Raw genomic sequence first — 26,786 nt, 5'->3', positions numbered from 1 at the left:
GGACTAAGGAAAATGAACGTACTAATACCTGAAGAGGTTTCAGACTCTGCCTTGACCTTGAGCCTGCTGGGAAAAAGATTGGAAGGTGAGCCATAATAGGTGATAAGCCCCAGAGAGGCAAAGTCCCTCTCCCCACCACACTCACAGTCACTACTCCTATGGGAGGAAGAGCACACTTGCTCAGAGCTGAGCATCGGAGTGGTGGCTGGGCTGTTGCGGGGTGCCTCTAGTCCATCCCTGCAGCAGTCCACAGAGCCTGAAGCTGAGAAGCACTGCCTTCTGGATCAGATAACCTATCATGCTCTTGGAGGCCCCCTCCTTCTAAAAGGACTTTAGTCTTTGGAGCTGTCAGCTGAGCTGAGAACCAGGAGCTCAGTGGTTGGCAGGCCGTGAAGGAAAAGTGGGAACCCGGCAGAAGCCACCTGCTGCACGGTCAAGACTCACACCATGGAGCCAAGGGCAGCCTGCTTGCGGAGGAGGAGAACAGGGCCGAGAAGAGAAGAGAAAGACCAACCCTCCGGAGGAGGTGAACCACCCTCTGGGGGTGCAGAAAGCTCAGGTGAAGTTGGAGGTGAGAATACCCTGTTGAAAAGGAGCTCCTGCTGTCTACCTGCAGCCTTTCCTGCTGTCCTGGGAGGCCAGGGGAAACAAACTCTGGCCTCTGCCCCTACCCACTAAGCTGGGAGATGGGAGAGGAAAGGGACGTTCAGAGTTGTGGCCTTACCTTACCTTTCTGACTTTCTAACCTCAGAGGGCAAATGAAGAGGCTTCCTGTTCCTTCAGACTCCTGTTTCCAGTAATGTCATCAGGCTCACTGCTTACCAATGGCCTCCTCACCTCCTGACAAAATAATTTTCCCTTCTGACTGCCCCATCCATGATATCTTCTGACTTGGGGGGGCTAAGAGCCTGCATTTCCTGGCAGAGGATGCCTCTGGGGCAGCCCAGAACACTAACTCCTCCCCCTTGGGTGTGCCCTTTGATCTCGCCTCCTAGGAAATGCTGAGATGCTTGAAGGCCTTGACTTCATGCAATGGACCCAACATATGGAGGTGAGGGACCTCAGAGGTCAGAGGTCAAGATGACCAAGTCCTGGAGGGGAAGGAGATAGGGGTGAGGACCAGTTTGATAATAAGGACAATTTGTTCCTGGGTTCAGATCAAGTTAGAGCTAAGGGTTAAGATGAAGGGGTCTAAAACACAGGTCATTAGGCCAGGGGCCAAAAGTGAGCCTGTAAACCATCTTCTGTTAGTGGGGCTAGCGGTCAGGAGAAGGAAGGCTGGGGTCAGAGAGAAGAGAGTCAGTCAGAAATGATAAGGTGGAAATTCTGTTCCTGCTGTTACTCCTTGATCATCACTGCTGCCCTGGAAAGCCAGAGGGAGATAGTCACTGGGGAACCTGTGGGCTGCAGCCTAGCTCTTCATCCCTAGCACTTAATGCACATAGAAAGAAGCTCAGTACATGTTGAGTGAGTGAGAGGGTGGTGGACAGGGGGCCCTGCTGTGTCCTACAGGCTGTGAAGATGCAGCTGCTGGAGCAAGCACAGAGACAGCTGCTGGAGCTGCTGGATCGGGCCGTGTCAGAGGCCGTGCAATCCTACCCACCACAAGGCAGACCTCTGCCCACCATTCCTTCAGATTCCTTGAGCAAGTAAGAGTCAAAGGAGCCAGGGCTGAGGAATGGCTAGAGCGGACTCTTTCATTGTAAGATTACGAGTCATAAATATCATCTAATGTGCCCTTTGCCAGCACTGGTGTGACCCTCACTTTGACATTCCCTCTTCTCCTTTTACTGCTGCTGCCTTCCTGCCATTGAGCTCCACCTCCAGCCTTGCTCTGACTTGGTCCTGCCCTCCTGCCCTCTGGTCTTAGCCTGACCTTCTGCTACTACTGCCCTTGCCTCCCAAGTATTGATGTTCTGCAAGGCCCTGCCCTCTGCCCACTGCCTTCTTCCTTTGGGTCCTGACCCAGAGCAATTGTCTCAATTCAGGACCCAGGAACCACCCTTGAGGAAACGGAAAGTTTTTATCATCCGCAAGTCCCTGCTTGAGTAAGTCAGGCGTGAGGATGGGGGGGTGGAAGGAAAAGAAAGTGCTTTGGTTGGATATCTAGGATATCTCAATTTTCATCCCCAGGCTCTAGGTGGTTTGAGAGAGGACTTGGGAAGGGTTTTTAAGTTTCCCCATTTGCCCTGAGTTGGGCTAGGGAAGAAAGGGCACCAGGATAAATAGCGACTGGGCTGGAAAGGGCTTTGAACAGATGTCCTAGTCCCATCTCAGCCCTTAGAATTGCCCATCACTAGGATCCATCACCATATGTGTACAGAGTCTGAAACAGTTCACATCACCTTGAGGACCCTTCCACATTGACATTCAGGCCCCTCTCCCTCCAGTGAGCTAATGGAAGTGCAGCATTTTCGGACCATCTACCACATGTTCATCGCCGGCCTGTGTGTCTTCATTATCAGCATCCTGGCCATTGACTTCATTGATGAGGGCAGGTAGGCCCCTCTCCTGCCCAGGATAGGCACACAGATCAGATCAAACACTTTGGGTCCCCAGCGCTCTACCTATACCACTGGCCTGAGAGGGCACAGCTTCCCCTTTGATTATTACACATGCATCTGTGTTGCTTCCAACATTCCCACCTAAAACACACTCTTAGCGTTTTTGTTCCATAGTCTTGAATGGCCCTTGGTCTGTCCTCCCAGGGTGGGCCACTCTGGGTTTGTTCTTGGGTTCAGATCTTGTCCAGAGGCAGATATATATGTGTGTGTGCATATATGCACTCCCCACCCCACTTCTTTCCAAGTCAATGCTGTTTGATTCAAGTAACCTCATTTGAGCATCTTCTAAGGACCAGCCCTGAGGACCAGAGAAATGAAGGACAGACCCCATCCTTGCCTATGAGGCTCTCCCAATCTTGTAGGGAAGATAGAGATGCACACAAGTACTTTGGTGGGTTGCTTTCCCCAGAGACACCCCCCTCACTCTGAAGGGTGAGCTTCAGAGGCTGCACACCCTGCGGTCTGTATCTGCAGCCCCCCCCCCCCCAAGTAGGGCTTAGGAAGCAGTAAAAGGAAGAGGACCAAGGATCTACATGTTAAACAACAGCACTTCCTTTTGGTAAAATTTTTGCTAATTATATAAGTATTATAAAGACCGAATCTCAGTAAGAAAGTTCAAGTAGACGTCAAGTGACAGTCCTTCTTGACCACCCCCCTCAATCCCAGACTGCTCCCCAGAAGTAATATTTTCAACAGTTTTGAGAGTTTCCCTCCAGAGCAATTTCCATGCATTTAATCCCTATATATATAAAAACCAAAGATATGTATGTACTGGGGCTTTACATAAATAAGCTACTATACCTATTGCTTTGTTTCACTCCCTAACAACCTAGTTTAGAGATCTTTCTATGTCAATCCATTGTTTTTTATGACTTCAGAGTCTGAAGATGCCCAATTTTGTTCATTTAGTCCTTCCCTAATGGACATAAAGGTTGTTTCCAATTTTTCACTGTTAAAACTGTATACTCTTAATCTAAGCAAACAAAACACTCAAATAACCTGGCACTCCAAAAGAACAAAACTAACAAAAATCAAACTAAATACCTCCTATCCTAACACCTGTGGCATACAAAGAATGGAGCTCTCTACCACTAATTGGTTAGACTCTAACCAACTGCTCCGTTAGAGCACCGTCCAGATATACCAAGGACAGGTGTATACACCAATAAATCCATTTCCAGTAGCGTCTCCTCGGGCAACACCCTGCACTAGAAGTCTTATGCAACAGAGGTGCCATCTTGAACACTTTCAGAGATGAAGAGCTCACGACCTTCGCAAGACACCTGTTTATCTTCCAAGAGCTCTGGCTGTAGAAGAAGGGGGAAAAGATGGGCTACACTTTTGTCTACTTTGTCTTTCCTTCCCCACTCCAAGGCTGATGTTGGAGTTCGACCTATTGATCTTCAGCTTCGGACAGCTGCCCTTGGCTCTGATGACATGGGTCCCCATGTTCCTGTCCACTCTGCTGGCGCCCTACCAGGCCCTCCGGCTCTGGGCAAGGCCCCAGGCGGCAGGGTCCTGGACGCTGGGGGCGGGCCTGGGCTGTGTGTTCCTGGCTGCTCACATCGCAGTGCTTGGCATACTCCCGGTCCACGTGGCTGTGGAGTATCAGCTCCCACCAGCCTCCAGTTGTGTCCTGGTCTTTGAGCAGGTGATGGGCGGGGCCAATAGGAGGGCGGGTCGGGTGAGCACCAAAAGGCAGTGGAGGCCCAAGTGAAGGAGGACACTGGAAAAAAGTTTGGCGGGGTGGAGCTAGTTCCTAGCGGCAGAGTTTCTTGGGAGGGATTATGAGCGAACCAGCAGGCTCCAAAGAAATGTAAACGAGCTCCAGTCCGTAACTCAGTTGGTTAGACTCTACACTTTTGTCTACTTTTTAGACAAAACTAACCAACTGCTCCGTTAGAGCACCGTCCAGATACACCAAGGTCAGGGCACATTCAAGAATCAAAAAATGAATGCAGAATAAGTGAACAACAAATCGAAACTTCAAATGGAAGGAAGGGAGGGAGAGAGGGAGGAAGGAAAGAAGGAAGGAAAACGAAATGGAACTAAATGGGTAGTGCTAAGTTGGAGGTCAGTGCAAATATAATCTGACTCCACCGAGAATCACAGGGGATTGGTCTAATGAAGGCTCAGAGCTCCATGGCCTTATTCGGTACCCCCTTACCCTCAATTCATCCCAGCAATAAGGCAACCCAACAAAAAGATTTATATGCTCTGACCATTTTATGAGCTGCCTGCCTCATTCTCTCTCTTTCTCTCTCCCCTCCCCCCTCTCAAAGGAGAGGACCAAGAGATTGTGTGTAATATGCTTAAAGCCACACAGCAACTTAACCTCCCTTCCACTCCATCTCAGGTCAGGCTCCTGATGAAAAGCTACTCCTTCCTGAGAGAGGTTGTGCCTGGGATCCTTCATGCCAGAGGTGAGGCCTTCAGCTGGCGCTGCTGTGAGCTCAGTCCTCTTGGCTGATTTGGTAGGATCCTCATAAAAGCTCTGACTTCCTAAGTCCACCTTGACCACTATGCACAGTTCTGACCTCCAACTGGGCTCTGTGGGCCTTAGACATTAGGCATTCTCAGGTCTCACCCTGAGAGATGGCACCCCTGTTGCTGAGTACCTCTGGTACTTTTTCATTAATGGATAGTGGAACTTCTAGGTGAGTTCCAAATAAAGCTTCAGCCATACCAGGTCCTGCATCAGAAAATGGGGGTGCCTGGAATGGAAGTAACAGGGGTATTAAAGAGCAGGTTCAGCTCCTGCCCAGTTTCACCTCCCCCACCCCACTTCCACACCCACTATCTAGCTCCTCACCTAGCCCCAGACCTTCATCATCTCCAGCCCTCCACACCCCACTCCCACCCCCGTCACCTCTGCCCTCTCTCCCTTCCCCCTTCACTGATGGACACCTCTCACTCCTACCCAGGTGAGGGGGTCCGGGCCCCCAGTTTCTCCAGCTACCTCTATTTCCTCTTCTGTCCCACGCTCATCTACAGGGAGACTTACCCCAGGTAAGACCCTGAACATTCTTTCCCCAAATGCCTGGGCCCATCAGGGACCTTGCCCTCCTCTCCTCTCCCTGAGGTTCCTAACCTCACCCCAGACACTCAGCAAGCATCCTATCACAGAGATGAGAAAGAAGTGGCAGGTAGACTACCCTTCTTCTTGCCCTGCCCGTGGTGACACAAGGGTGATCAACTGTCCTGATTTGCCCAGGATTGTCCCTGTTTTAACACTGAAAGTCCTAGGGCCTGGCACATCCCTTTATCCGGAGCAAATTTCAGATGGTTGGTCACCTTAATTGACACCCAAGATAAAAATCCATTTGCCATCTCTGCTATGGAAAATGTAAAGTGTTCTAGACCCCCACTTCCCCAGGTAATCCTCCCAGGCCTGAGCAATTGAAGGGCTATGGAGATAGGGTCCCAGAACCTGGGTCCTGACCTGAGCAAGGAACAAGAAACATATCATCCTCATTGCTGCTGCAGGACACCCAACATCAGGTGGAATTATGTGGCCAAGAATTTCTCCCAGGTCAGAAGATGGACCAACTGTGACTTATGGTGGCTGAGGGGACATTTCTGGGAGTGGGGTGGTGAAGCCTGGGAAGGAGGTCAAAGGGGAGAGGAAGCAGGTGCTAGCCAAAGTCCAATTTCCAAGCGAGTTAGGTGTCCACCACTCCCTCTGTAGGCCTTTGGCTGCGTACTCTATGCCTGTTTCATCCTGGGCCGACTCTGTGTTCCCGTCTTTGCCAACATGAGCCAGGAGCCCTTCAGCACCCGTGCCCTGGTGCTCTCTGTCATGCATGCCACATTGCCAGGTATGCCTACTAAAGCAGGCCTGGAGAAGGCCGTGTCCTGGGAAGACTTAGCCAGGAATTTTTCACCCCTCACTTCACCCTCAATCAGTTTCAACACCTTCTCCCTCTGACTTGCCCTTCACTTCTCACTCCTCCTATCACTGCTCATTCTCAGGGTCTCAGTTCAGATTGCCACCTGCTCCCCCCTTTCCACATCAGCCTCCCAACCTGTGCCCCTCCTCCCGAATACTTCTTCTCCCAACTGCCCCTGAGGAAATTGTGGCCCAGATGAACTTTCCCCTACAGATGAATCATTCCTGACCCTGCTTCAAAAGCTCCAGTGACTCCCCATTGCTGGGCTCCCCAGATAAGATTAGAACCTTGGCCTGGCATTCACAGTCCTTCCTGAGTATCACATCCCACCATAAACCCAGCCATTCCTGAAAAGCATGCACTTTCATGCCTCCAGGACTTTACTCATAAAAGTCCCTCAGCTTGGAATGCCCTTTCACTACTTTCCAGTTGTGAAATCCAGTTTCATTTTGGAGCCCTTGTGAGAGGCCTTCCTTTAGGAAACTTTCCCATTTTTAGCCATTAATTACCATGTGCTACCCTGTGCTCTGCACCCCCAAGCACATCAGTGGCCACCATGCTTAGCTCCTAATACATTTGACCTTGATGAATGATTGGACACATCTCTGTCTCTCACTTCTGTCTCTTGTCTCTCTCTCTCTCTCCCCAACCACTCAGAACTCTCAATAGTCAGGGGCTTTGAGAATCATTTCATATCCCCAGTATCTGGCATAAAGTTTATGAGCAAATGGATGAATTAGTAAATGCATGATTAGTAAAGATGGGTAGGACTGAGGCCCTAGTTGCTGGGGGGTTCAGATCTTGGGGGTTCTCGTTGGGCCAGTCTAACCTGCAGCCCTCTGTTCCCACTCCGCAGGCATCTTCATGCTGCTGCTCATCTTCTTTGCTTTCCTCCACTGCTGGCTCAACGCCTTCGCAGAGATGCTACGATTTGGAGACAGGATGTTCTACCGGGTGTGGCCTGGACCTGGTCCACTTGGAAGCAATAGGCAGAGAGGATAGGGAGGATCCTGGGGAGGATGGTGACTATGTTGGATGTCGCCTCAGCTGTACTGTCGATCTCCTGCAGTGAGAAATATGTGCTTCTGGGTGTGGTTAAAATGCTGCTCCTCCACCTCCTGACTAGCCAGGGCTAACTGCTTTTGTGTGGACAGAGGGAGAGTTTTAGAAAAAGTGGAGTATCTGGGAAGGCAAGGACTCCGGGTCTGGAAGAGGGCACTGGGCAAGTGTTTGCTTGCCAGAACTTGTGGGAAAACATTGGGATAAAGGGCAGCGAATGGGGTGAAAAGCGAGAAGCTGGGGCCTGGTTAGAAACAGGGCCCAGACGCTTACCTCCTTCCCCTGCCTTGACTCCTCCCCTTCCCCAGGACTGGTGGAACTCCACGTCCTTCTCCAACTACTACCGCACTTGGAACGTGGTGGTCCATGACTGGCTGTACAGCTACGTATATCAAGATGGGCTGTGGGTACGGGCTCAGCTCCCACATTTAATGGAGCCTCTCTGGAACATCCTCTCCTTTCCTCCCTCTGCACCATCCAACCTAAGGGCCCTGGACTTCCATCTCCCCCATTCTACATAACCCAAAGGACAGGAGATTTTTCTTGTGACCTAACTTCCTTCCTTCCTTGTCCTTAACTCCACCCCCTCCACAGGGCCTTTCTGCCTGCCTAAGGAACATGCATATATCACTTTTCAGTTACCAAGAGTTGTTACATACATTTATTCTGCACAATAACCCTGAGAAGGAAGTATTATTATATTTCTTTTTTAAAATTGCACTAAGGCCCAGTGGGCTAGTAAAATGTTCTTAAATAAAACACATCAGCCCTTCTGACCCCAAATCCTTATTCTTTCCATTGCACCACATACCCTCCTGGTTTTCTTAAGGAGGGGGCTCTTTGTGGAGGGTCCTAAGAAGAATCACTCCACATTCCTCCCCCTAATCCTGCCAGCTCCTTGGTAGCCAGGCTCGAGGGGCAGCCATGCTGGGCGTGTTCCTGGTCTCTGCAGTCGTCCATGAGTACATCTTCTGCTTTGTCCTGGGCTTCTTCTACCCTGTCATGCTGATACTCTTCCTTGTCGTTGGAGGTGAGCTTGGCTTCTGTGTGCCACTGGATTGAGATTCATCCACAGGGAGGGGGCCTATACTCCTGCTCTGGGAGAATTCAGACTGATGGGGAGGACACACACTCAAGACAGAAGATGTGCATACATTCTGAGAGAAGGCATGAGAGTTGAGTGTGAAAGAAGGCCTTGAGAACAGGGCAAGAAGCAGCATCAGATGGCAGCGAGGGAGTATCCTGGGGGATGTGGGAGAAGATTTCTGGCTGGAGGAGCATCTGAGCAGGACACACATAGAGGGAGACAAAGGGGAGAAAACTGGTAGAGGTTGAGAGGTTCAGTATGATGAATCCTGGTTTTACATGAGCCCCTTGGGATTTTCATGCTGGGTTCAAGATCCTTCCCAGTGGAAGCTTCCTGTTCTATCTCTTCCCAGTGCCCTGGGATGGGAGCGCAGCTAGTGACACAAGGTACAGGTATCTGGAGCTGGGGTGACAACCTTTTCTCCTGCCTCAGGACCAATGAATTTTATGATGCATGACCGGCACACCGGCCCAGCGTGGAACGTGCTAATGTGGACCATGCTTTTTCTGGGCCAGGGCATCCAGGTCAGCCTGTACTGCCAGGAGTGGTATGCACGGCGCTACTGCCCCCTGCCCCAGGTAAGGAAACATGACACCTACACTCAATGCCCCATTCAACAGTAAATGTGTATCTTCCCTTCCCAACAGCTAGTCTCTCATTTTTGCCCAATTCAATAGCTATGATTAGGGGCCAGGGCCTGGTTTGGGGGTAATGGGTCTTGGGTACACCAAGTGGGTCCTGGAAAGGACCTCACTCACAACTCACCTTTCTCTGGCACAGACAACCTTCTGGGGGCTGGTGACACCTCGATCTTGGTCCTGCCATACCTAGAGGTCAGAGAGCTCCTGCATTGTCCTGGTGACACTACCAAGTTCTTCTTTACCTGCAAAGCCCAGGACCAAGGCTCATCTCTCTGCACTCCAAGACCTAGCTCTGAGGCAAGGGGGCCTACCATGCATGATCCCACCAGGGAAGTCCAGGGACTCAGACCTCTGGGCCTGTCGATAACTGAGCACAGATCGATCTAGAATGGTGGTAGCTCTTGAGCCTCCATCTTTATAGACTGGGCACAGGGCCTCCATCCACCCCATGGCTGTCCAGACTCGAGGAGACTTGAAGGACCTCACATATTTGGTGATTGTTGGGTGAGTTAGAGAGACCTGGGATGACCAAGGTCTGAGAAGGGTTTGTTTCTTTTTTTGTACTTCCAATACAATAATAAACTCTGTTTCTTTTCATTCATTCATTTATCATTTGCTGAAGGCCTACTTTTTTTTTCTTTTTTTATGAGACAGAAGTGAGAAAGAAGGGGAGGTGATGAGTAGTGGGAAGCCCAACTTGTAGTAGTTGCTTCTCATATGTGCCTTGACCAGGCAAGCCCAGGGTTTCGAACCGGCAACCTCAGCGTTCCAGGTCAACGCTCTATCCACTGCACCACCACAGGTCAGGCTGAAGGCCCACTTTTTGACAGGCATTATTGAAGGGGCTGTGGGTCTTGGGTGATATCTTGACTTACCTTTTTTTTTTTTTTACAGAGAGAGAGAGAGTCAGAGAGAGGGATAGACAGGACAGACAGACAGGAACGGAGAGAGAGCATCAGTCATCAGGTTTTTTTCGTTGCGACACCTTAGTTGTTCATTGATTGCTTTCTCATATGTGCCTTGACCGTGGGGCTACAGCAGACCGAGTAACCCCTTGCTTGAGCCAGCAACCTTGGGTGCAGGCTGGTGAGCTTTGCTCAAACCAGATGAGCCTGGGTTCAAGCTGGCAACCTCGGGGTCTCGAACCTGGGTCCTTCCGCATCCCAGTCCGACACTCTATTTACTGCGCCACCGCCTGGTCAGGCGCCTTACCTTCTTTATGCCACTCCCCTCTCTCCAAAACTTGGTCTCACCCTCTCTTCCACCTTGACTCTTTTTCAGCTTACATTTTCACACTCCTTTAAACCTTCTGCTCTTGGCAACCTCTAACACATTTTGAGAGGGCACATAGCAGGCCTTTCATTCAGCAGACCTAGGAGAGGAACCTCCTGTAGAGACCTTAGGCAAATTTTTCAACTTCGTGAGCCTCAGTTTCCAGAGCTATCAAATGGACATTAAAATTAAGAGTATCCCAGCTATATAGGGACAGCAGATCAAAATATTTGTATTCAGTCCTGGCCAGTTGGCTTGGTGGATAGAACTTCACCTGGCATGTAGATGTCCTGGGTTCAATTCCTGATCAGGGCACACAGGAGAAGCGCTCATCTGCTTCTTTACCCCTCCCCCTCTTGCTTCTCTCTCTCTCTTCCCTTCCTGCAGCCATGGCTCGATTGGCCCCAGGGGCTGAGGATGGCTCCTTGGCCTTTGCCTCAGGCTCTAAGAAGAGCTCTGTTGCTGAGCAATGGAGCAATGCCCCAGATGGGCAGAGCATCACCCCCTTGTGGGCTTGCTGGGTGTATCCCAGTCAGGGCACATGTGATAGTCTGTCTCTGCCTCCACTCTTCTCATTGAATAAAAAATTTCTTTCTTTCTTTTTTTTTTTTTTGTATTTTTCTGAAGCTGGAAACGGGGAGAGACAGTCAGACAGACTCCCGCATGCGCCCGACCGGGATCCACCCGGCACGCCCACCAGGGGAGATGCTCTGCCCACCAGGGGGCGATGCTCTGCCCCTCCAGGGCGTCGCTCTGCCGCGACCAGAGCCACTCCAGCGCCTGGGGCAGAGGCCAAGGAGCCATCCCCAGCGCCCTGGCCATCTTTGCTCCAATGGAGCCTCGGCCTCGGGAGGGGAAGAGAGAGACAGAGAGTAAGGAGGGGGGGTGGAGAAGCAAATGGGCGCCTCTCCCATGTGCCCTGGCCGGGAATCAAACCTGGGTCCCCCGCACGCCAGGCTGACGCTCCACTGCTGAGCCAACCGGCCAGGGCCTAAAAAATTTCTTAAAAATTACTTTTGACCCCAGCCAGTTGGCTCAGTGGTAGAGTGTCAACCCAGTGTGTGGATGTCTCAGGTTCAATTCCCGGCCAGGCCACACAGGAGAGGTGCCCATCTGCTTCTCCACCTTTCCCCCTCTCTTTTCTCTGTCTCTCCCTTCCCTTCCCGCAGTCAAGGCTCCATTGGAGCAAAAGTTGGCCCAGGCACTGAGGATGGCTCTATGGCCTCACTTCAGGCACTAGAATGGCTCCAGTTACAATGAAGCAACGCCCCAGATGGGCAGAGCATCGCCGCCTAGTGGGCATGCTGGGTGGATCCTGGTTGAGCTCATGCAAGAAAGAGTCTGTCTCTCTGCCTCCCCGCTTCTCACTTCAGAAAAATACACACACAAAAAATTACCTTTATCATATATAAAAGTTCATCATAGAATTGTTTTTTTGTTTTTTTTTCATTTTTCTGAAGCTGGAAACGGGGAGAGACAGTCAGACAGACTCCCGCATGCGCCCGACCGGGATCCACCCGGCACGCCCACCATGGGGCGACGCTCTGCCCACCAGGGGGCGATGCTCTGCCCCTCTGGGGCGTCGCCATGTTGCGACCAGAGCCACTCTAGCGCCTGAGGCAGAGGCCACAGAGCCATCCCCAGTGCCCGGGCCATCTTTGCTCCAATGGAGCCTTAGCTGCGGGAGGGGAAGAGAGAGACAGAGAGGAAAGTGCGGCGGAGGGGTGGAGAAGCAAATGGGCGCTTCTCCTGTGTGCCCTGGCCGGGAATCGAACCCGGGTCCTCCGCACGCTAGGCCGACGCTCTACTGCTGAGCCAACCGGCCAGGGCCATAGAATTGTTTTAAAGAGCAAAATAGGCCCTGGCCGGTTGGCTCAGTGGTAGAGCGTCGGCCTGGCGTGCAGGAGTCCCGGGTTAAATTACCGGCCAGGGTATACAGGAGAAGCGCCCATCTGCTTCTCCACCCCTCCCCTTTTCCTTCCTCTCTGTCTCTCTCTTCCCCTCCCGCAGCCAAGGCTCCATTGGAGCAAAGTTGGCCTGGGCGCTGAGGATGGCTCTGTGGCCTCTGCCTCAGGCGCTAGAATGGCTCTGATTGCAGCAGAGCGACGCCCCAAGATGGGCAGAGCATCGCCCCCTGGTGGGCGTGCCAGGGGGATCCCGGTCGGGCGCATGCGGGAGTCTGACTGCCTCCCTATTTCCAACTTCGGAAAAATACAAAAAAAAAAAGAGCAAAATATTGTAAATAATTGAAATGAATGTAATTAGTTAAATTCCCCTAGGAAAATATATGCATATAGATCTTTGGGCATTTTCCAAGGGGAATGTTCTGGAAGAATTATTACTGGAACATTGGATGGACTTATTCAAATTTTATTTCTTTCCTTTCATTTCTTATTCAAATTTTATACACATCGCCCAACTTCCGTTTAGAAAGCTTATGTGAATTTACAATGTATGATATTGCCTGCCCATCTCCCTCCCCCTTGGCAATACAGGATTTTGTCAACTTATTTTTACAATCTGATCAGCAGAAAGTTATGTCTACTTTTTAATCTTTTTTAAAATATTTTTTTCTTTTTTTTTTGTATTTTTCTGAAGTTGGAAACAGGGAGGCAGTCAGACAGACTCCCGCATGCGCCTGACCGGAATCCACCCGGCATGCCCACAGGGGGCGATGCTCTGCCCATCTGGGGCGTTGCTCTGTTGCAACCAGAGCCATTCTAGAGCCTGAGGCAGAGGCCACAGAGCCATCCCCAGCGCCCGGGGAACTTTGCTCCAATGGAGCCTTGGCTTCGGGAAGGGAAGAGAGAGACAGAAAGGAAGGAGAGGGGGAGGGGTGGAGAAGTGGATGGATGCTTCTCCTGTGTCCCTGGCCGGGAATAGAACCCGGGACTCCTGCACGCCAGGCCGACGCTCTACCACTGAGCCAACTGGCCAGGGCCTCTTTTTTTCTTTTTTAGATTTTTTTATCTATTCATTTTTAGAGAGGAGAGAGAGATAGAGAGAGAAAGAGAAGAAAGAGAATCAGTAAGCATCAACTCCCATATGTGCCCTGACCAGGCAAGCCTAGGGTTTCGAACTGGCAACCTGAGTGTTTCAGGTTGACACTTTATCCACTGCGCCACCACAGGTCAGGCTATGTCTATTGTTTTTATTTTGCATTATGCTTAGTACTTTTTTTTTTTAATTTTTAAAATTTTTTATTTATTATTTTTTTACAGGGACAGAGAGAGAGAGTCAGAGAGAGGGATAGACAGGGACAGACAGACAGGAACGGAGAGAGATGAGAAGCATCAATCATCAGTTTTTCGTTGGGACTCCTTAGTTGTTCATTGATTGCTTTCTCATATGTGCCTTGACCACAGGCCTTCAGCAGACCGAGTAACCCCTTGCTCGAGCCAGCGACCTTGGGTTCAAGCTGGTGAGCTTTTTTTGGCTCAAGCCAGATGAGCCCACGCTCAAGCTGGCAACCTCAGGGTCTCGAACCCGGGTCCTTCCTCATCCCAGTCCGACGCTCTATTCACTGCGCCACCACCTGGTCAGGCTATGCTTAGTACTTTTAAAAATTAAATATATTTTCCTATGTGTACCAACCATTTCTATTTAATATTTTATTTATTTATTTTTTGATACACTATTTTTAAAAATTTTTTTGTTTATTTATTTTACAGAGACAGAGAGAGAGTCAGAGAGAGGGATAGATAGGGACAGACAGGCAGGAACAGAGAGATGAGAAGCATCAATTATTAGTTTTTTCGTTGTGACACCTTAGTTGTTCATTGATTGCTTTCTCATATGTGCCTTGACCGTGGGCCTTCAGCAGACTGAGCAACCCACTGCTTGAGCCAGCGACCTTGGGTCCAAGCTGGTGAGCTTTGCTCAAACCAGATGAGCCCGCGCTCAAGCTGGAGACCTCAGGGTCTCGAACCTGGGTCCTTCCACATCCCAGTCTGATGCTCTACCCACTGCGCCACTACCTGGTCAGGTGATACACTATTTTTTATTTTTTTTTTGTATTTTTCTGAAGCTGGAAACGGGGAGAGACAGTCAGACAGACTCCCGCATGCGCCCGACCGGGATCCACCCGGCACACCCACCAGGCAGCGACGCTCTGCCCCTCCGGGGCGTCGCTCTGTTGTGACCAGAGCCACTCTAGCGCCTGGGGCAGAGGCCAAGGAGCCATCCCCAGCGCCCGGGCCATCTTTGCTCCAATGGAGCCTTGGCTGCGGGAGGGGAAGAGAGAGACAGAGAGGAAGGAGAGGGGGAGGGGTGGAGAAGCAGATGGGCGCTTCTCCTGTGTGCCCTGGCCGGGAATCGAACCCGGGACTTCTGCACGCCAGGCCGACGCTCTACCACTGAGCCAACCGGCCAGGGCGATACACTATTTCTTAAGAGCAGATTTAGGTTAGGTTCACAGCAAAATTGAGTAAAGATAGCCTGACCAGGCAGTGGCTCAGTGGATAGAGTGTCAGACTGAGAGACTGAAGACTCAGGATTGAAACCCCGAGGTCACTGGCTTGAGCAAGGGGTCAAAAAAAGGTATAAAATGTGATGACTTGATACATGTACATATTGTGAAATAATTACCACAATAAGGTCAGTTAATATCTCCATCAACTCATATAAATACCATTTTTTTGCATCTGTGATGGTTACATTTATGGTCTCTCTTAACAACTTTCAAGTATTGATATGGTATTGTTAATTATACTCAGGTTACTGTACATTAGATCCCCAAAACTTTTTCATATTTTTTTCTTTTTTTCTTGAACTTTTTCATTTTATAACTGGGAGTTTGCACCCATTGACCAACATCTCCTTGTTTCCCCCCACTCCCAGCCCCAGGAAACCACATTCTACTCTTTATTTCTATGTGTTTAGCCTTTTTAGATTCTGCATTTGAGTGAGAACATACAGTATTTGTCTTTCTGTGTCTGACTTATTTCACTTAACTTAATGTCCTCGAGGGGATTAGGACAAATTTATATGACATGTATCCACCATTATAATATACAGAGTAGTTTCATTGCCCTAAAAATTCTCTGTGCTCTGCAGAATAGCTTTATTTCCCTCTTTTTCCAAGTGAGAGGAGGGGAGATAGAAAGACTCCTGCCTGCACCCCAACCAGGATCCACCTGGCAACCCCTATCTGGAACCAATGTTCTGCCCATCTGGGGACAAGCTTGAAACTGAGCTATTTTTAGTGCCTGAGGCAAAGGCTCCATGGAGCCCAGGGGCGATGCACTCCAACCAATCAAGCCATAGCTACAGGAGTAGAAGAGAAACGGAGAGAAGAGGGAGGAAGAGGCATGGAGAAGCAGACTGTTGCTTCTCCTCTGTACCCTGACTGAGAATCAAACCTGGGACATCTACACACCAGGCTGACACTTTACTACTGAACCACTGGCCAGGGCCTGAATAGCTTTTAAAATTTTTTGTTTATTTGCATTTTTATTTTGACTAGCTAACCAAACTTTTTTTTTCTTTTTTTTTCTTTTTTTTTGTATTTTTCTGAAGCTGGAAACGGGGAGGCAGTCAGACAGACTCCCGCATGCGCCCAACCGGGATCCACCCGGCACGCCCACCAGGGGGCGATGCTCTGCCCATCCGGGCGTCCCTCTGTCACAACCAGAGCCACTCTAGCACCTGGGGAAGAGGTCAAGGAGCCATCCCCAGCACCCGGGCCATCTTTTGCTCCAATGGAGCCCTGGCTGCAGGAGGGGAAGAGAGAGACAGAGAGGAAGGAGAGGGGGAGGGGTGGAGAAGCAGATGGGTGCCTCTCCTGTGTGCCCTGGCCGGGAATTGAACCCGGGACTTCCGCATGCCAGGCCGACGCTCTACCACTGAGCCAACCGGCCAGGGCCTGGCTAACCAAACTTTAAAGCTTTTTTATTTTAATTTTAAATAAGCTTTTTATTTTGAGATATAGATTCACATGTAGTTATAAGAAATAATACAGAGAAACCCTGTGGATCCTTTACCTATTTCCCTCCGTGGTAACACTTTGCATAAACAATTATATGCAATATCTAGGATATTGGGAACAACTAGGATATTGGGAATAGTTATGTACAAATCTTTGTGTGGATGTATGTTTTCATTTTTTTTGGTAAATACCTAGGAGTGGAATGACTGGATCATATGGTAGGTGTATGTTTAACTTTTGAAGAAACTGCCAAATTGTTTCCTGAGGTGGTTGTGCCATTATACACTCCCACCAGCAATGCATGAGAGTTCCAGTTGTTTCACATTCTTGTCAACACTTGATACGGCTATGATTAGTCTTTTTAACCTCAGCCATTCAAGCTACGGTTGCTAGCTTGAGCCCAAGGTCAGTGGCTTGAGCAAGGGGTCACTGGCTTGGCTTGAGCGCCCCCCACCATCAAGTCATATATAAGAAGCAATCAATGAAAACTAAAGTGATGCAACTACAAGTTGATACTTCTTATCTCTCTCCCTTCCTGTCTGCCTCTCTCTCTCTCTCTCTCTCTCTCTCACACACACACACACACACACACACACACACATTAAAATAAAAAAATCAAATCAGCAATTTGTAAGATAGGGAAGTGAAAAATCCCCAATGGGAATAGAAAGAAATGAGGATAGTGTAAGGAGTTTCGGGACAACTACAAGCATACTAACATTAGAATCATAGGGGTGCCAGAAAAAGGAGAGTAAGAAATTGAAAACCTATTTGAATAATGACAGAAAACTGTAATTTTGTGAAAGAAATAGATATAAAATACAAGTATAAGAAGCACAGAGAGACCCAAACAAAATGAACACAGAAACCCATACTAAGACACATAATAAATAGGGTTGTTGGTTTTCTTATTATTGCATTTTGAGAGTTCTTATATTCTCTGGATACAGGCCCTTTATCAAAAGTTGATTTGCAAATATTTTCTCCCAGTCTGTGTTTGTCTTTTTTTTTTTTTTTTTTCTTACAGAGACAGAGAGTGAGTCAGAGAGAGGGATAGACAGGGACAGACAGACAGGAACGGAGAGAGATGAGAAGCATCAATCATTAGTTTTTCATTGCGTGTTGCAACACCTTAGTTGTTCATTGATTGCTTTCTCATACATGCCTTGACCGTGGGCCTTCAGCAGACCAAGTAACCCCTTGCTTGAGCCAGCGACCTTGGGTTCAAGCTGGTGAGCTTTTTGCTCAAACCAGATGAGCCTGCACTCCAGCTATCGACCTCAGGGTCTTGAACCTGGGTCCTTCCGCATCCCAGCCTGATGCTCTATCCACTGCGCCACCACCTGGTCAGGCCATGTTTTTAATTTTTTTTTTACTCAAAAGGTCGGAAGGATCATGAAGCCCCACTTTCACAATCTGTATTCATACTGAAAATCAAAATCAAGCGAGCTTCCGCCCTTCTGCTCCACGGGAGGTTTCTGTCTTCTCTAAGCTTGCCATAGGGTTTTTTTTCTTTCATAGATCATAGTTTTGGTGTGGTATCTAAAAAATCTTTGCCTACCTTGAAGTCACAGAAATTTTCTTGGAGCCTATAAGTTTTCTAGATTTTGGGTTTACATTCAGGTATGTGATTAACTTTGAGTTCAGTTTTGTATGTAATGTGAGGTATGTGTTAAGTTTTATTTATGTGTATGTTTAAAAAGGCTATTTTTTCTCCACTGAATTGCCTTTGCATTTTTTCAGTTTCTTAAAATGAAAGCTGAGGTCATTTATTTGAGACCTTTTTTCTTTCATAATATAGATTTTTAGGCACTGTTTTAAGTGCTTTCCACAAATTTTGATATGTTTCATTACATATCAAAATAGTTTGTATTTTTTTTTCAGAGATAGAGAGAGAGTCAGAGAGAGGGATAGACAGGGACAGACAGACAGGAACGGAGAGAGATGAGAAGCATCAATCATCAGTTTTTCATTGCGACACCTTAGTTATTCATTGATTGCTTTCTCATATGTGCCTTGACTGCGGGCCTTCAGCAGACCGAGTAACCCCTTGCTCGAGCCAGCGACCTTGGGTCCAAGCTGGTGAGCTTTTGCTCAAACCAGATGGGCCTGCACTCAAGTTGGCGAACTCAGGGTCTCGAACCTGAGTCCTTCGCATTCCAGTCCAACGCTCTATCCACTGCACCACCGCCTAGTCAGGCAGTTTGTATTTTTACTTTTGGTTTCTTCTTTGGTCTGTGGGTGCTTTAGAAGTATGTTGTTGTATACTGGGAAACTTCTAAATATCTGGTAATTTTCTAGATGTGTTTGTTATGAATTTCTAATTTAAACCAGAGACTATACTTTGTATAATTTGAATTGTTTTAAATTTACTGAGACTTGTGTTATTATCCAGAATGTGGTCTCTCTGGTAAATAGTGTGTTCTTGAAAAGAATGTGTATTCTGTTGTTGTTGTTGGGTAGAGTGTTCGATAAATATTAATTAGGTCAAGTTGTTTGATAGCATTGTTCCATCTTCTATGGCCTTACTGACTTTCTACTTGTTCTAGCAATTATGGAAAGGGCAGTGATGAAATAATTGTGGGTTTTTCTATTTGGTTTCAGTTTCACATATTGTTGAAGCTCTTTTCTTATGTACGTAAACATTTAAGATTGTTAGGTCCTCTTAAGGAATTGACCTTTGTCATTATAAAACATCCTTCTTTATCCCTTGTAAGATACTTTGCTTTGAAACCTACTTTGTCTGATATAAATATAGCTACTCCATCTCTCTTGATTAGTAATAGCATCTTATGTCTTCTTCAGTTGTTTTGTTTTTAAGTTATTTGTATTTATATTTAAAATGAGTTTCTTGCCAGACTGGTGATAGGACAGTGGATAGAGCGTTAACCTGGGATGCTAAGGTCCCAGGTTCAAAACCACAAGGTCGCCGCCGGCTTGAGCACAAGGTCGCCAGGTTGAGCATGGGATCAGAGACATGACCCCATGGTCGCTGGCTTCAGCAAGGGGTCACTGGCTCGGCTGGAGACCCCCCAGCCCCCATCAAGACACATATGAGGAGCAATCAATGAACTACTAATGTGCCACAACTACAAGTTGATGCTTCTCATCTCTCCCTTCTTGTCTGTCTGTCTCTCTTTCACTACATAAATAAATAAATAAATAAATAAATAAATAAATAAATAAATTAGTATTCAGCCTGGCCTATAGTGGCACAGTGGATAGACCATCAACCTGGGACACTGAAGTTGCCATTTTGAAACTCCTAGATTTGCCCAGTCAAGGCACTTGTGACAAATAAGCAATGAATAACTAAAGTGAAGCAATTATAACTTGATACTTCTCACTCACTGCCCCTTCTCTCCTCTTTCTGTGGAGTCAATAAATAAAATCTTAAAAATAGTCCCTGGCTGGTTGGCACAGTGGTAGAGTGTCACCCTGGTGTGTGGATGTCCTGGATTTTATTCCTTGTCAGGGCACAAAGCAGAAGTGACCATCTGCTTCTCCTCCCCTCCCCTTCCCCCCTTCTCTTTCTCTCTCACTCTCTTTCTTTCTCTCTCGCAGCCGTGGCTCAATTGGTTCCAGCATATGGGCACAAAAGATGGCTTTGTGGTGTCTCTGCCTCAGGTGCTAAAAATAGCTCGGTTGGGAGCAAAGCCCTAGATAGGCAGAGCATCAGCCCCAGATGGGGGTTACTGGGTGGATCCTGGTCAGGATACATGTGGGAGTATGTCTCCGCTCCTCTCACTTGGAAAATAAGAATTAAAAATTAATTAATTAAATGAGTTTTTTTATTTTTATTTATTTATTCATTTTAGAGGAGAGAGAGAGATAGAGAGAGAGAGAGAGAGAGAGAGAGAGAGAGAGAGAAGAGGGGGAGGAGCAGGAAGCTTCAACTCCCATATGTGCCTTGACTGGGCAAGCCCAGGGTTTTGAACCGGCAACTTCAGCATTCCAGGTCAACGCTTTATCCACTGCGCCACCACAGGTCAGGCTTAAATGAGTTTTGGGGTTTTTTTAGGATTTTTTTTTTTTTTTTTTTTACAAGGACAGAGAGAGTCAGAGAGAGGGACAGACAGGAACGAAGAGAGATGAGAAGCATCAATCATCAGTTTTTCGTTGTGACACCTTAGTTGCTCATTGATTGCTTTCTCATATGTGCCTTGACCGTGGGGCTACAGCAGACTGAGTAACCCCTTGCTGGAACCGGGGACCTTGTGTTCAAGCTGGTGAGCTTTGCTCAAACCAGATGAGCCCACGCTCAAGCTGGCGACCTCGGGGTCTCGAACCTGGGTCCTCCACATCCCAGTCTGATGCTCCATCCACTGCGCCACCGCCTGGTCAGGCTAAATGAGTTTTTTTTTTTAATTTATTTTTTACAGAGACAGAGAGTGAATCAGAGAGAGGGATAGACAGGGACAGACAGACAGAAACTGGGAGAGATGAGAAGCATCAATCATTAGTTTTTCATTGCGCCTTGCAACACCTTAGTTGTTCATTGATTGCTTTCTCATATGTGCCTTGACCGTGGGGCTACAGCAGACTGAGTAACCCCTTGCTGGAGCCAGCGACCTTGGGTTCAAGCTGGTGGGCTCTTGCTCAAACCAGATGAGCCCGTGCTCAAGCTGGCGACCTCAGAGTCTTGAACCTGGGTCCTCTGCATCCCAGTCCAATGCTCTATCCACTGCGCCATCGCCTGGTCAGGCACTAAATGAGTTTTTTATAATCAGAATATATTGTAGTTGGGCCTTGCATTTTTATCCATGTGATGATACTTGACTTTTAATTGAGATGTTTGCCCATTTCATTTAATATGATTATTGGTATGATTTAAATATACCATCTTTCCATTGTTTTCTATTTCTCCTACTGTTCTTTGTCCTTTTAAAATTATTTTGTTTTAAGTTTTTTAGCAACAAAGAGAGACAGACAGGATGGGAGAGAGATGAGAAGCATCAACTCATAGTTGCAGCACTTTTAGTTGTTTATTGATTACTTCTCATATATACCTTTTTTTTTTTTTTTTTTGTATTTTTCTGAAGCTGGAAATGGGGAGAGACAGTCAGACAGACTCCCGCATGCGCCCGACTGGGATGCACCCGGTACGCCCACCAGGGGCAACGCTCTGCCCACCAGGAGGCGATGATCTGCCCCTCCAGGGCGTCGCTCTGCCACGACTAGAGCCACTCTAGCGCCTGGGGCAGAGGCCAAGGAGCCATCCCCAGCGCCCGGGCCATCTTTTGCTCCAATGGAGCCTTGGCTGCGGGAGGGGAAGAGAGAGACAGAGAGGAAGGAGGGGCGGGGTGGAGAAGCAAATGGGCACTTCTCCTATGTGCCCTGGCCAGGAATTGAACCCAGGTCCCCCGCACGCCAGGCCGACGCTCTACCGCTGAGCCAACCGGCCAGGGCCTCATATATACCTTGATCAGGGTGCTCCAGCTGAGCCAGTGACCCCATGCTCAAGCCAGCGACCATGGGGTCATATCTATGATCCCACGCTCAAGCTAGAGACTTCAGAGTTTTTTGGGGGTTTTTTTTTGGTTTTTTTGTTGTTTTTTTTTCATTTTTCTGAAGCTGGAAACAGGGAGAGACAGTCAGACAGACTCCCGCATGCGCCCAACCGGGATCCACCCGGCACGCCCACCAGGGGTGAGGCTCTGCCCACCAGGGGGCGATGCTCTGCCCATCCTGGGCGTCGCCATGTTGCGACCAGAGCCACTCTAGCGCCTGAGGCAGAGGCCACAGAGCCATCCCCAGCGCCCGGGCCATCCTTGCTCCAATGGAGCCTTGGCTGCAGGAGGGGAAGAGAGAGACAGAGAGGAAAGCGCGGCGGAGGGGTGGAGAAGCAAATGGGCGCTTCTCCTGTGTGCCCTGGCCGGGAATCGAACCCGGGTCCTCCGCACGCTAGGCCGACGCTCTACCGCTGAGCCAACCAGCCAGGGCCGAGACTTCAGAGTTTTGAATCTAGGACCTCAATGTTACAGGTTGATGCTCTATTCACTGCAGCAACACCAGTCAGGCTGTTCCTTCTTTTTAATTAATTATGATCCCACAATATGATCATCTCTTTTATTTTATTGTATATTCTTTAATCATCCCATGTTTTTGTTGTTTCTATGAAGATGCCATTCATTCCATTTCCCCTACTTCCTGTCATCTTGGAAGTTCTGATCTATTTTTCCATGCCCTTGATAGTTACTTCCTTCCTAGCACTAATAATCAAATACATAGTTCTTTACCATTATTATACTATATCTACTTTTTTCTTCCATCAAAATGTTTTATTTCCTGACACTTTAACCCCAATAAGAAGCCCTTAGAGGCCCTGGCTGGTTGGCTCAGTGGTAGAGCGTCGGCGTGGAGTATAGAAGTCCCGGGTTCAATTCCCGGCCAGGGCAAACAGGAGAGGCGCCCATTTGCCTCTCCACCCCTCCCCCTCTCCTTCCTCTCTGTCTCTCTCCTCCCCTCCCGCAACCGAGGCTCCATTGGAGCAAAGATGGCCCGGGCGCTGGGGATGGCTCCTTGGCCTCTGCCCCAGGCGCTAGAGTGGCTCTAGTCGCAACAGAGCGATGCCCCGGAGGAGCAGAGCATCGCCCCCTAGTGGGCAGAGCGTGGCCCCTGGTGGGCGTGCCTGGTGGATCCCAGTCCGGCGCATGCGGGAGTCTGTCTGACTGTCTCTCTCCGTTTCCAGCTTCAGAAAAATACAAAAAAAAAAAAAAAAAAGAAGCCCTTAGAATACTTTTACTTACCTCTCTCTCTGCTTTCAATTCGTAGGTTTTGCTGATATAGCCATCCTTTTCTTTCTGTGTTACCACTTTTACCTTCTAATTTTGCAAATGAAAACTCCTGAGCAAATCTGATTCTTTTCCCTTTTAGATAACTTGTTCTTTTTGTCTACAAACTTAACATTGTTTTTCATTAATCTGGAGTTGAGGAGTTTTATGCTTAGGTATATGTTTTTAGCTTTTGTATCTTTTCTGTTCCCTTTCAGGCTGCAATCTCAGATATTTCTTCAGGTCCGCAAAATATTCTTCTATTTTTAAATTACTACCTCTCCTCCATTTATGCCTTTTCTTTTTTTTTTTGGAACTAATATGTCTGACTGTTAGGACTATTGGATCTAGTCTCCAAGTCTCATATTTTCCTCGTTATTTCCATCTCTTCATATTATTTGTTCCTGGCTTTGAAATGTTTTTTCCCACATGTTCTTCCAAGCCACTAATTTTTCGGCACTATCCGGACTTCTCTTTCCATACATATACTGTTTTTTTGTTGTTGAAAATAATGGTTTTTAGTTCCAGAAAATATTTTTCGGTATATAGTACTACTTGAATATCTTTAAGTGTTCCTAATATTGCCTGACCTGTGGTGGTGCAGTGGATAGAGTGTCAACCTGGAACGCTGAGGTCATGGGTTTGAAACCCTGAGTTTGCCTGGTGAAGGCACATGTGGAAGTTGATGCTTCCTTGCTCCTCCTTCTTCTCTCTCTCTAATCTTTGAAAAATGAATAAATAAAATCTTAAAAAGAAAAAGTGTTCCTAATATTTTCTTAAGTTGCCACATACCTCATCAGTGGTTCCATTCTTGTGCTGTCTGGTAGGCAGGAAAACCTATCATTATAGGCCCCTGTAGGACCGAGGCCCTCTGAGTCACACTCTTCCAGTATTCCCATGTTCCTGACCTCTGCTCAAGGGCTCTCCAAAGCTGGTCTCTAAGCGGCCCTGGCCGGTTGGCTCAGCGGTAGAGCGTCGGCCTGGCGTGCGGGGGACAGGGTTCGATTCCCCGCCAGGGCACATAGGAGAGGCGCCCATTTGCTTCTCCACCCCCCCCTTCCTCTCTGTCTCTCTCTTCCCCTCCTGCAGCCAAGGCTCCATTGGAGCAAAGATGGCCTGGGCGCTGGGGATGGCTCCTTGACCTCTGCCCCAGGCGCTAGAGTGGCTCTGGTCGCGACAGAGCGATGCCCCGGAAGGGCAGAGCATCGCCCCTTGGTGGGCGGAGCGTCGTCCCTGGTGGGCGTGCCGGGTGGATCCTGGGTGGGCACATGCGGGAGTCTGTCTGACTGTCTCTCCCCTTTCCAGCTTCAGAAAAATACAAAAAAAAAAAAAAAGCTGGTCTCTAAGCTCCTGTGTGGTAAGAATGAGAAAGCTTCCCCTTACTAACCTCCAGTTCGTGCCTTCCTGACTGCTGACTCCAGCAGCAATATGGATAAGAAGAGACAGATGTTTGAAGATGGAATGGAAATTCCTTTAGAACAGTGGTTCTCAAACTTGAGCGTTCATTAGAATCACCTCCAGGGCATGTTAATATAGTGGTTGAACCTCACCCTAGGACTTTCTGATTCATTAGGTCCAGGATGGGACTTGAGAATTTGCATTGCTAACTTCCTTAGGAAGTTGATGCTGTGAACTGGGCACCTCACATTAGAATACACCAAACCAGCCTGACCTGTGGTGGCGCAGTGGATAAAGTGTCGACCTGGAAATGCTGAGGTCGCCGGTTCGAAACCCTGGGCTTGCCTGGTCAAGGCACATATGGGAGTTGATGCTTCCTGCTCCTCCCCCCTTCTCTCTCTCTCTCTCCCTCTCTCTCTCCTTTCTAAAAACGAATAAATAAAATTAAAAAAAAAAAAAAAAAAAGAATACACCAAACCAAGCCCTCCTTATTCAAAATTACAACTTTCTTATGTTAAGGAAATTAATCTCATCTCAGAAAGGTATGTTCTCAGTTTACACTGGGTTCTTCAACTTGTTCATTGTACTGAGGCTTATATAGGACTGGGCATCATGCAAGCCCTCATGGGTGCTTTGCTGCCCTGACTCTTGGTCTGAGAAGGGGGTGCTAGCAAGAGCTAAAGGCACCCACAGTAGGATGCTCTTAGGTGGAGGTAAAGATGAGTCAGACTAGAAAGTCCCTTCTTTGCACAGGTCCAGGGCCCATTTTACCTTGTGGTACCCTTGTTTTACCCCTGTACCCACAGGGCAGCAGCAGGAGTACCCCAGCCCAGCCCTCCTTCCAGAACCCACCAGGGTCAGTGGGGATCTGGGGTGGAAAATGCCTGGAAAGTGATAGATACATGAATTTACCAGGAATTCCAACTGCCCTTTTGATGTTTCGCTTATCTGTCAGACCTCACCCTTACTCACTGGACTATCACCCCTGAGACAGAGGAATTCCAAGAAGCTGGGAAGCCCCCCAAGGAGGAGCATTCTGGACATACCAGGACTTTTGCCTCAGTATCCCCTCAGGCTCTCCCAAACACTATATAACTCGCCCCTAGTCTGTAACCGGGGCTCTTCTCCCCGAAGAAATGCCCGGCAGGGTTCCTTTCTTCCTTTCAATAAAGCCTGTTATTTTGGTCTTTCGACTCCCATGGATTCCAACATTTGGTGCTGAAACCTGGGACAGGGTACTAACTGCCTGGATGATCCCTCTTTGCTGTCCAAACTTACAACCAGGGAAGCAATGGGCAGTGGCAGCTCATCCCGGGCTTACTCCCTGATTCTGTTTGGACGTGTAATTGTAGGTTGATTGGCTGGCGGTCTGTCCCTGTCCTGAACCGCTGTCGGACCAGAAAGGTAAGGAGTTTCTCCCTTCCCTCTGCTGGTTGGCTTTAATTCAACCCATAAGTCCCTAATCCATCGTCGAACCGCTTTCTCTGGTCAGCCTCACATTTTGAGGGGTTTGCTATTTTTCTGTCCCAGGGACAGCACATTCCAAAAGTCTAAGCACTTAGCCAAATCCCTCCACATTCTCTTTGAGCTCCTTCTTAGGTGGTGATGACCTCTAAGCAGGACGACTCCACATTCCCAGGAGAGCTTTCTCCTTTGAGATTGTGATTGGAGGCGGGGACGCCCTCTCTAGATCACTAATATCCACATTGGGCTCTTCGGAGTCAAAGCTGTCTGACCAAACCCTGCTGGGCTATCTTCTACTCATTTTCTTTTGCCATACAGCCTGGCCACAATATAAACTAGACAATGACTCCCATTGGCCTGAAAAAGGGACATTTGACTACAATATTCTGAGAGGCCTTGACAACTTTTGTCACTGGACTGGGAAAGCTTCTGAAATTCCTTACAAGCAGGCTTCCTTCTACCTTCATTCCTGTCCTTAATTTCTGTACCACTTGTTCTACATGCAGGCCATTTTTTGGCCAAAGAAACCTCACCTAAAACCTCCGTCCTAATCCCTTCTTCTCCACGGACTCCCAACTCTCTTCCCCTCCTGCCTGAGCCCCGGGGGCACCCCTCTCTCGAGACCCCTCTCTGGTCCCTCTGCAAATCTCTTCCACTTGAGTCTACTCTCTCCAGAAAGCCCCCCCCTTCACTGAATCCTCTTTTTCATTCA

General features: G+C 48.4%; 1 protein-coding gene and 1 non-coding gene across 3 annotated transcripts; one reads left to right on the top strand and one right to left on the bottom strand.

The window, feature by feature from the left end:
- Window positions 1-159: 159 nt before the first annotated feature.
- Window positions 160-25,668, top strand: SOAT2 (sterol O-acyltransferase 2). Of its 2 annotated transcripts, XR_010729174.1 has the most exons (16): window positions 160-571; window positions 996-1,051; window positions 1,513-1,649; window positions 1,989-2,048; window positions 2,391-2,498; window positions 3,939-4,215; window positions 4,921-4,987; window positions 5,489-5,573; window positions 6,051-6,096; window positions 6,253-6,382; window positions 7,311-7,408; window positions 7,822-7,920; window positions 8,408-8,543; window positions 9,033-9,178; window positions 9,381-9,745; window positions 25,566-25,668. XR_010729174.1 is itself a non-coding variant. In XM_066258621.1 (15 exons), the coding sequence occupies exons 1-15, from the start codon at window positions 448-450 to the stop codon at window positions 9,429-9,431; spliced, it is 1,620 nt and encodes a 539-aa protein (XP_066114718.1). In that variant the 5' UTR covers window positions 160-447; the 3' UTR covers window positions 9,432-9,838. The 2 variants fall into 2 exon arrangements, 1 of the variants encoding a protein (XP_066114718.1); XM_066258621.1 differs by lacking the exon at window positions 25,566-25,668 and having other exon boundaries at window positions 9,381-9,838.
- On the bottom strand, window positions 16,301-16,376 carry TRNAA-GGC (transfer RNA alanine (anticodon GGC)). The gene has a single exon. It is a non-coding gene; the product is annotated as a tRNA-Ala (tRNA).
- Window positions 25,669-26,786: the final 1,118 nt, after the last annotated feature.

This window comes from Saccopteryx bilineata, chromosome 2 (genome assembly GCF_036850765.1).
Source record: "Saccopteryx bilineata isolate mSacBil1 chromosome 2, mSacBil1_pri_phased_curated, whole genome shotgun sequence".
Classification (NCBI taxonomy): domain Eukaryota; kingdom Metazoa; phylum Chordata; class Mammalia; order Chiroptera; family Emballonuridae; genus Saccopteryx; species Saccopteryx bilineata.
The sequence above is the reverse complement of the archived record's forward strand: the minus strand, read 5'-3'. Positions and strand labels throughout refer to the sequence as shown.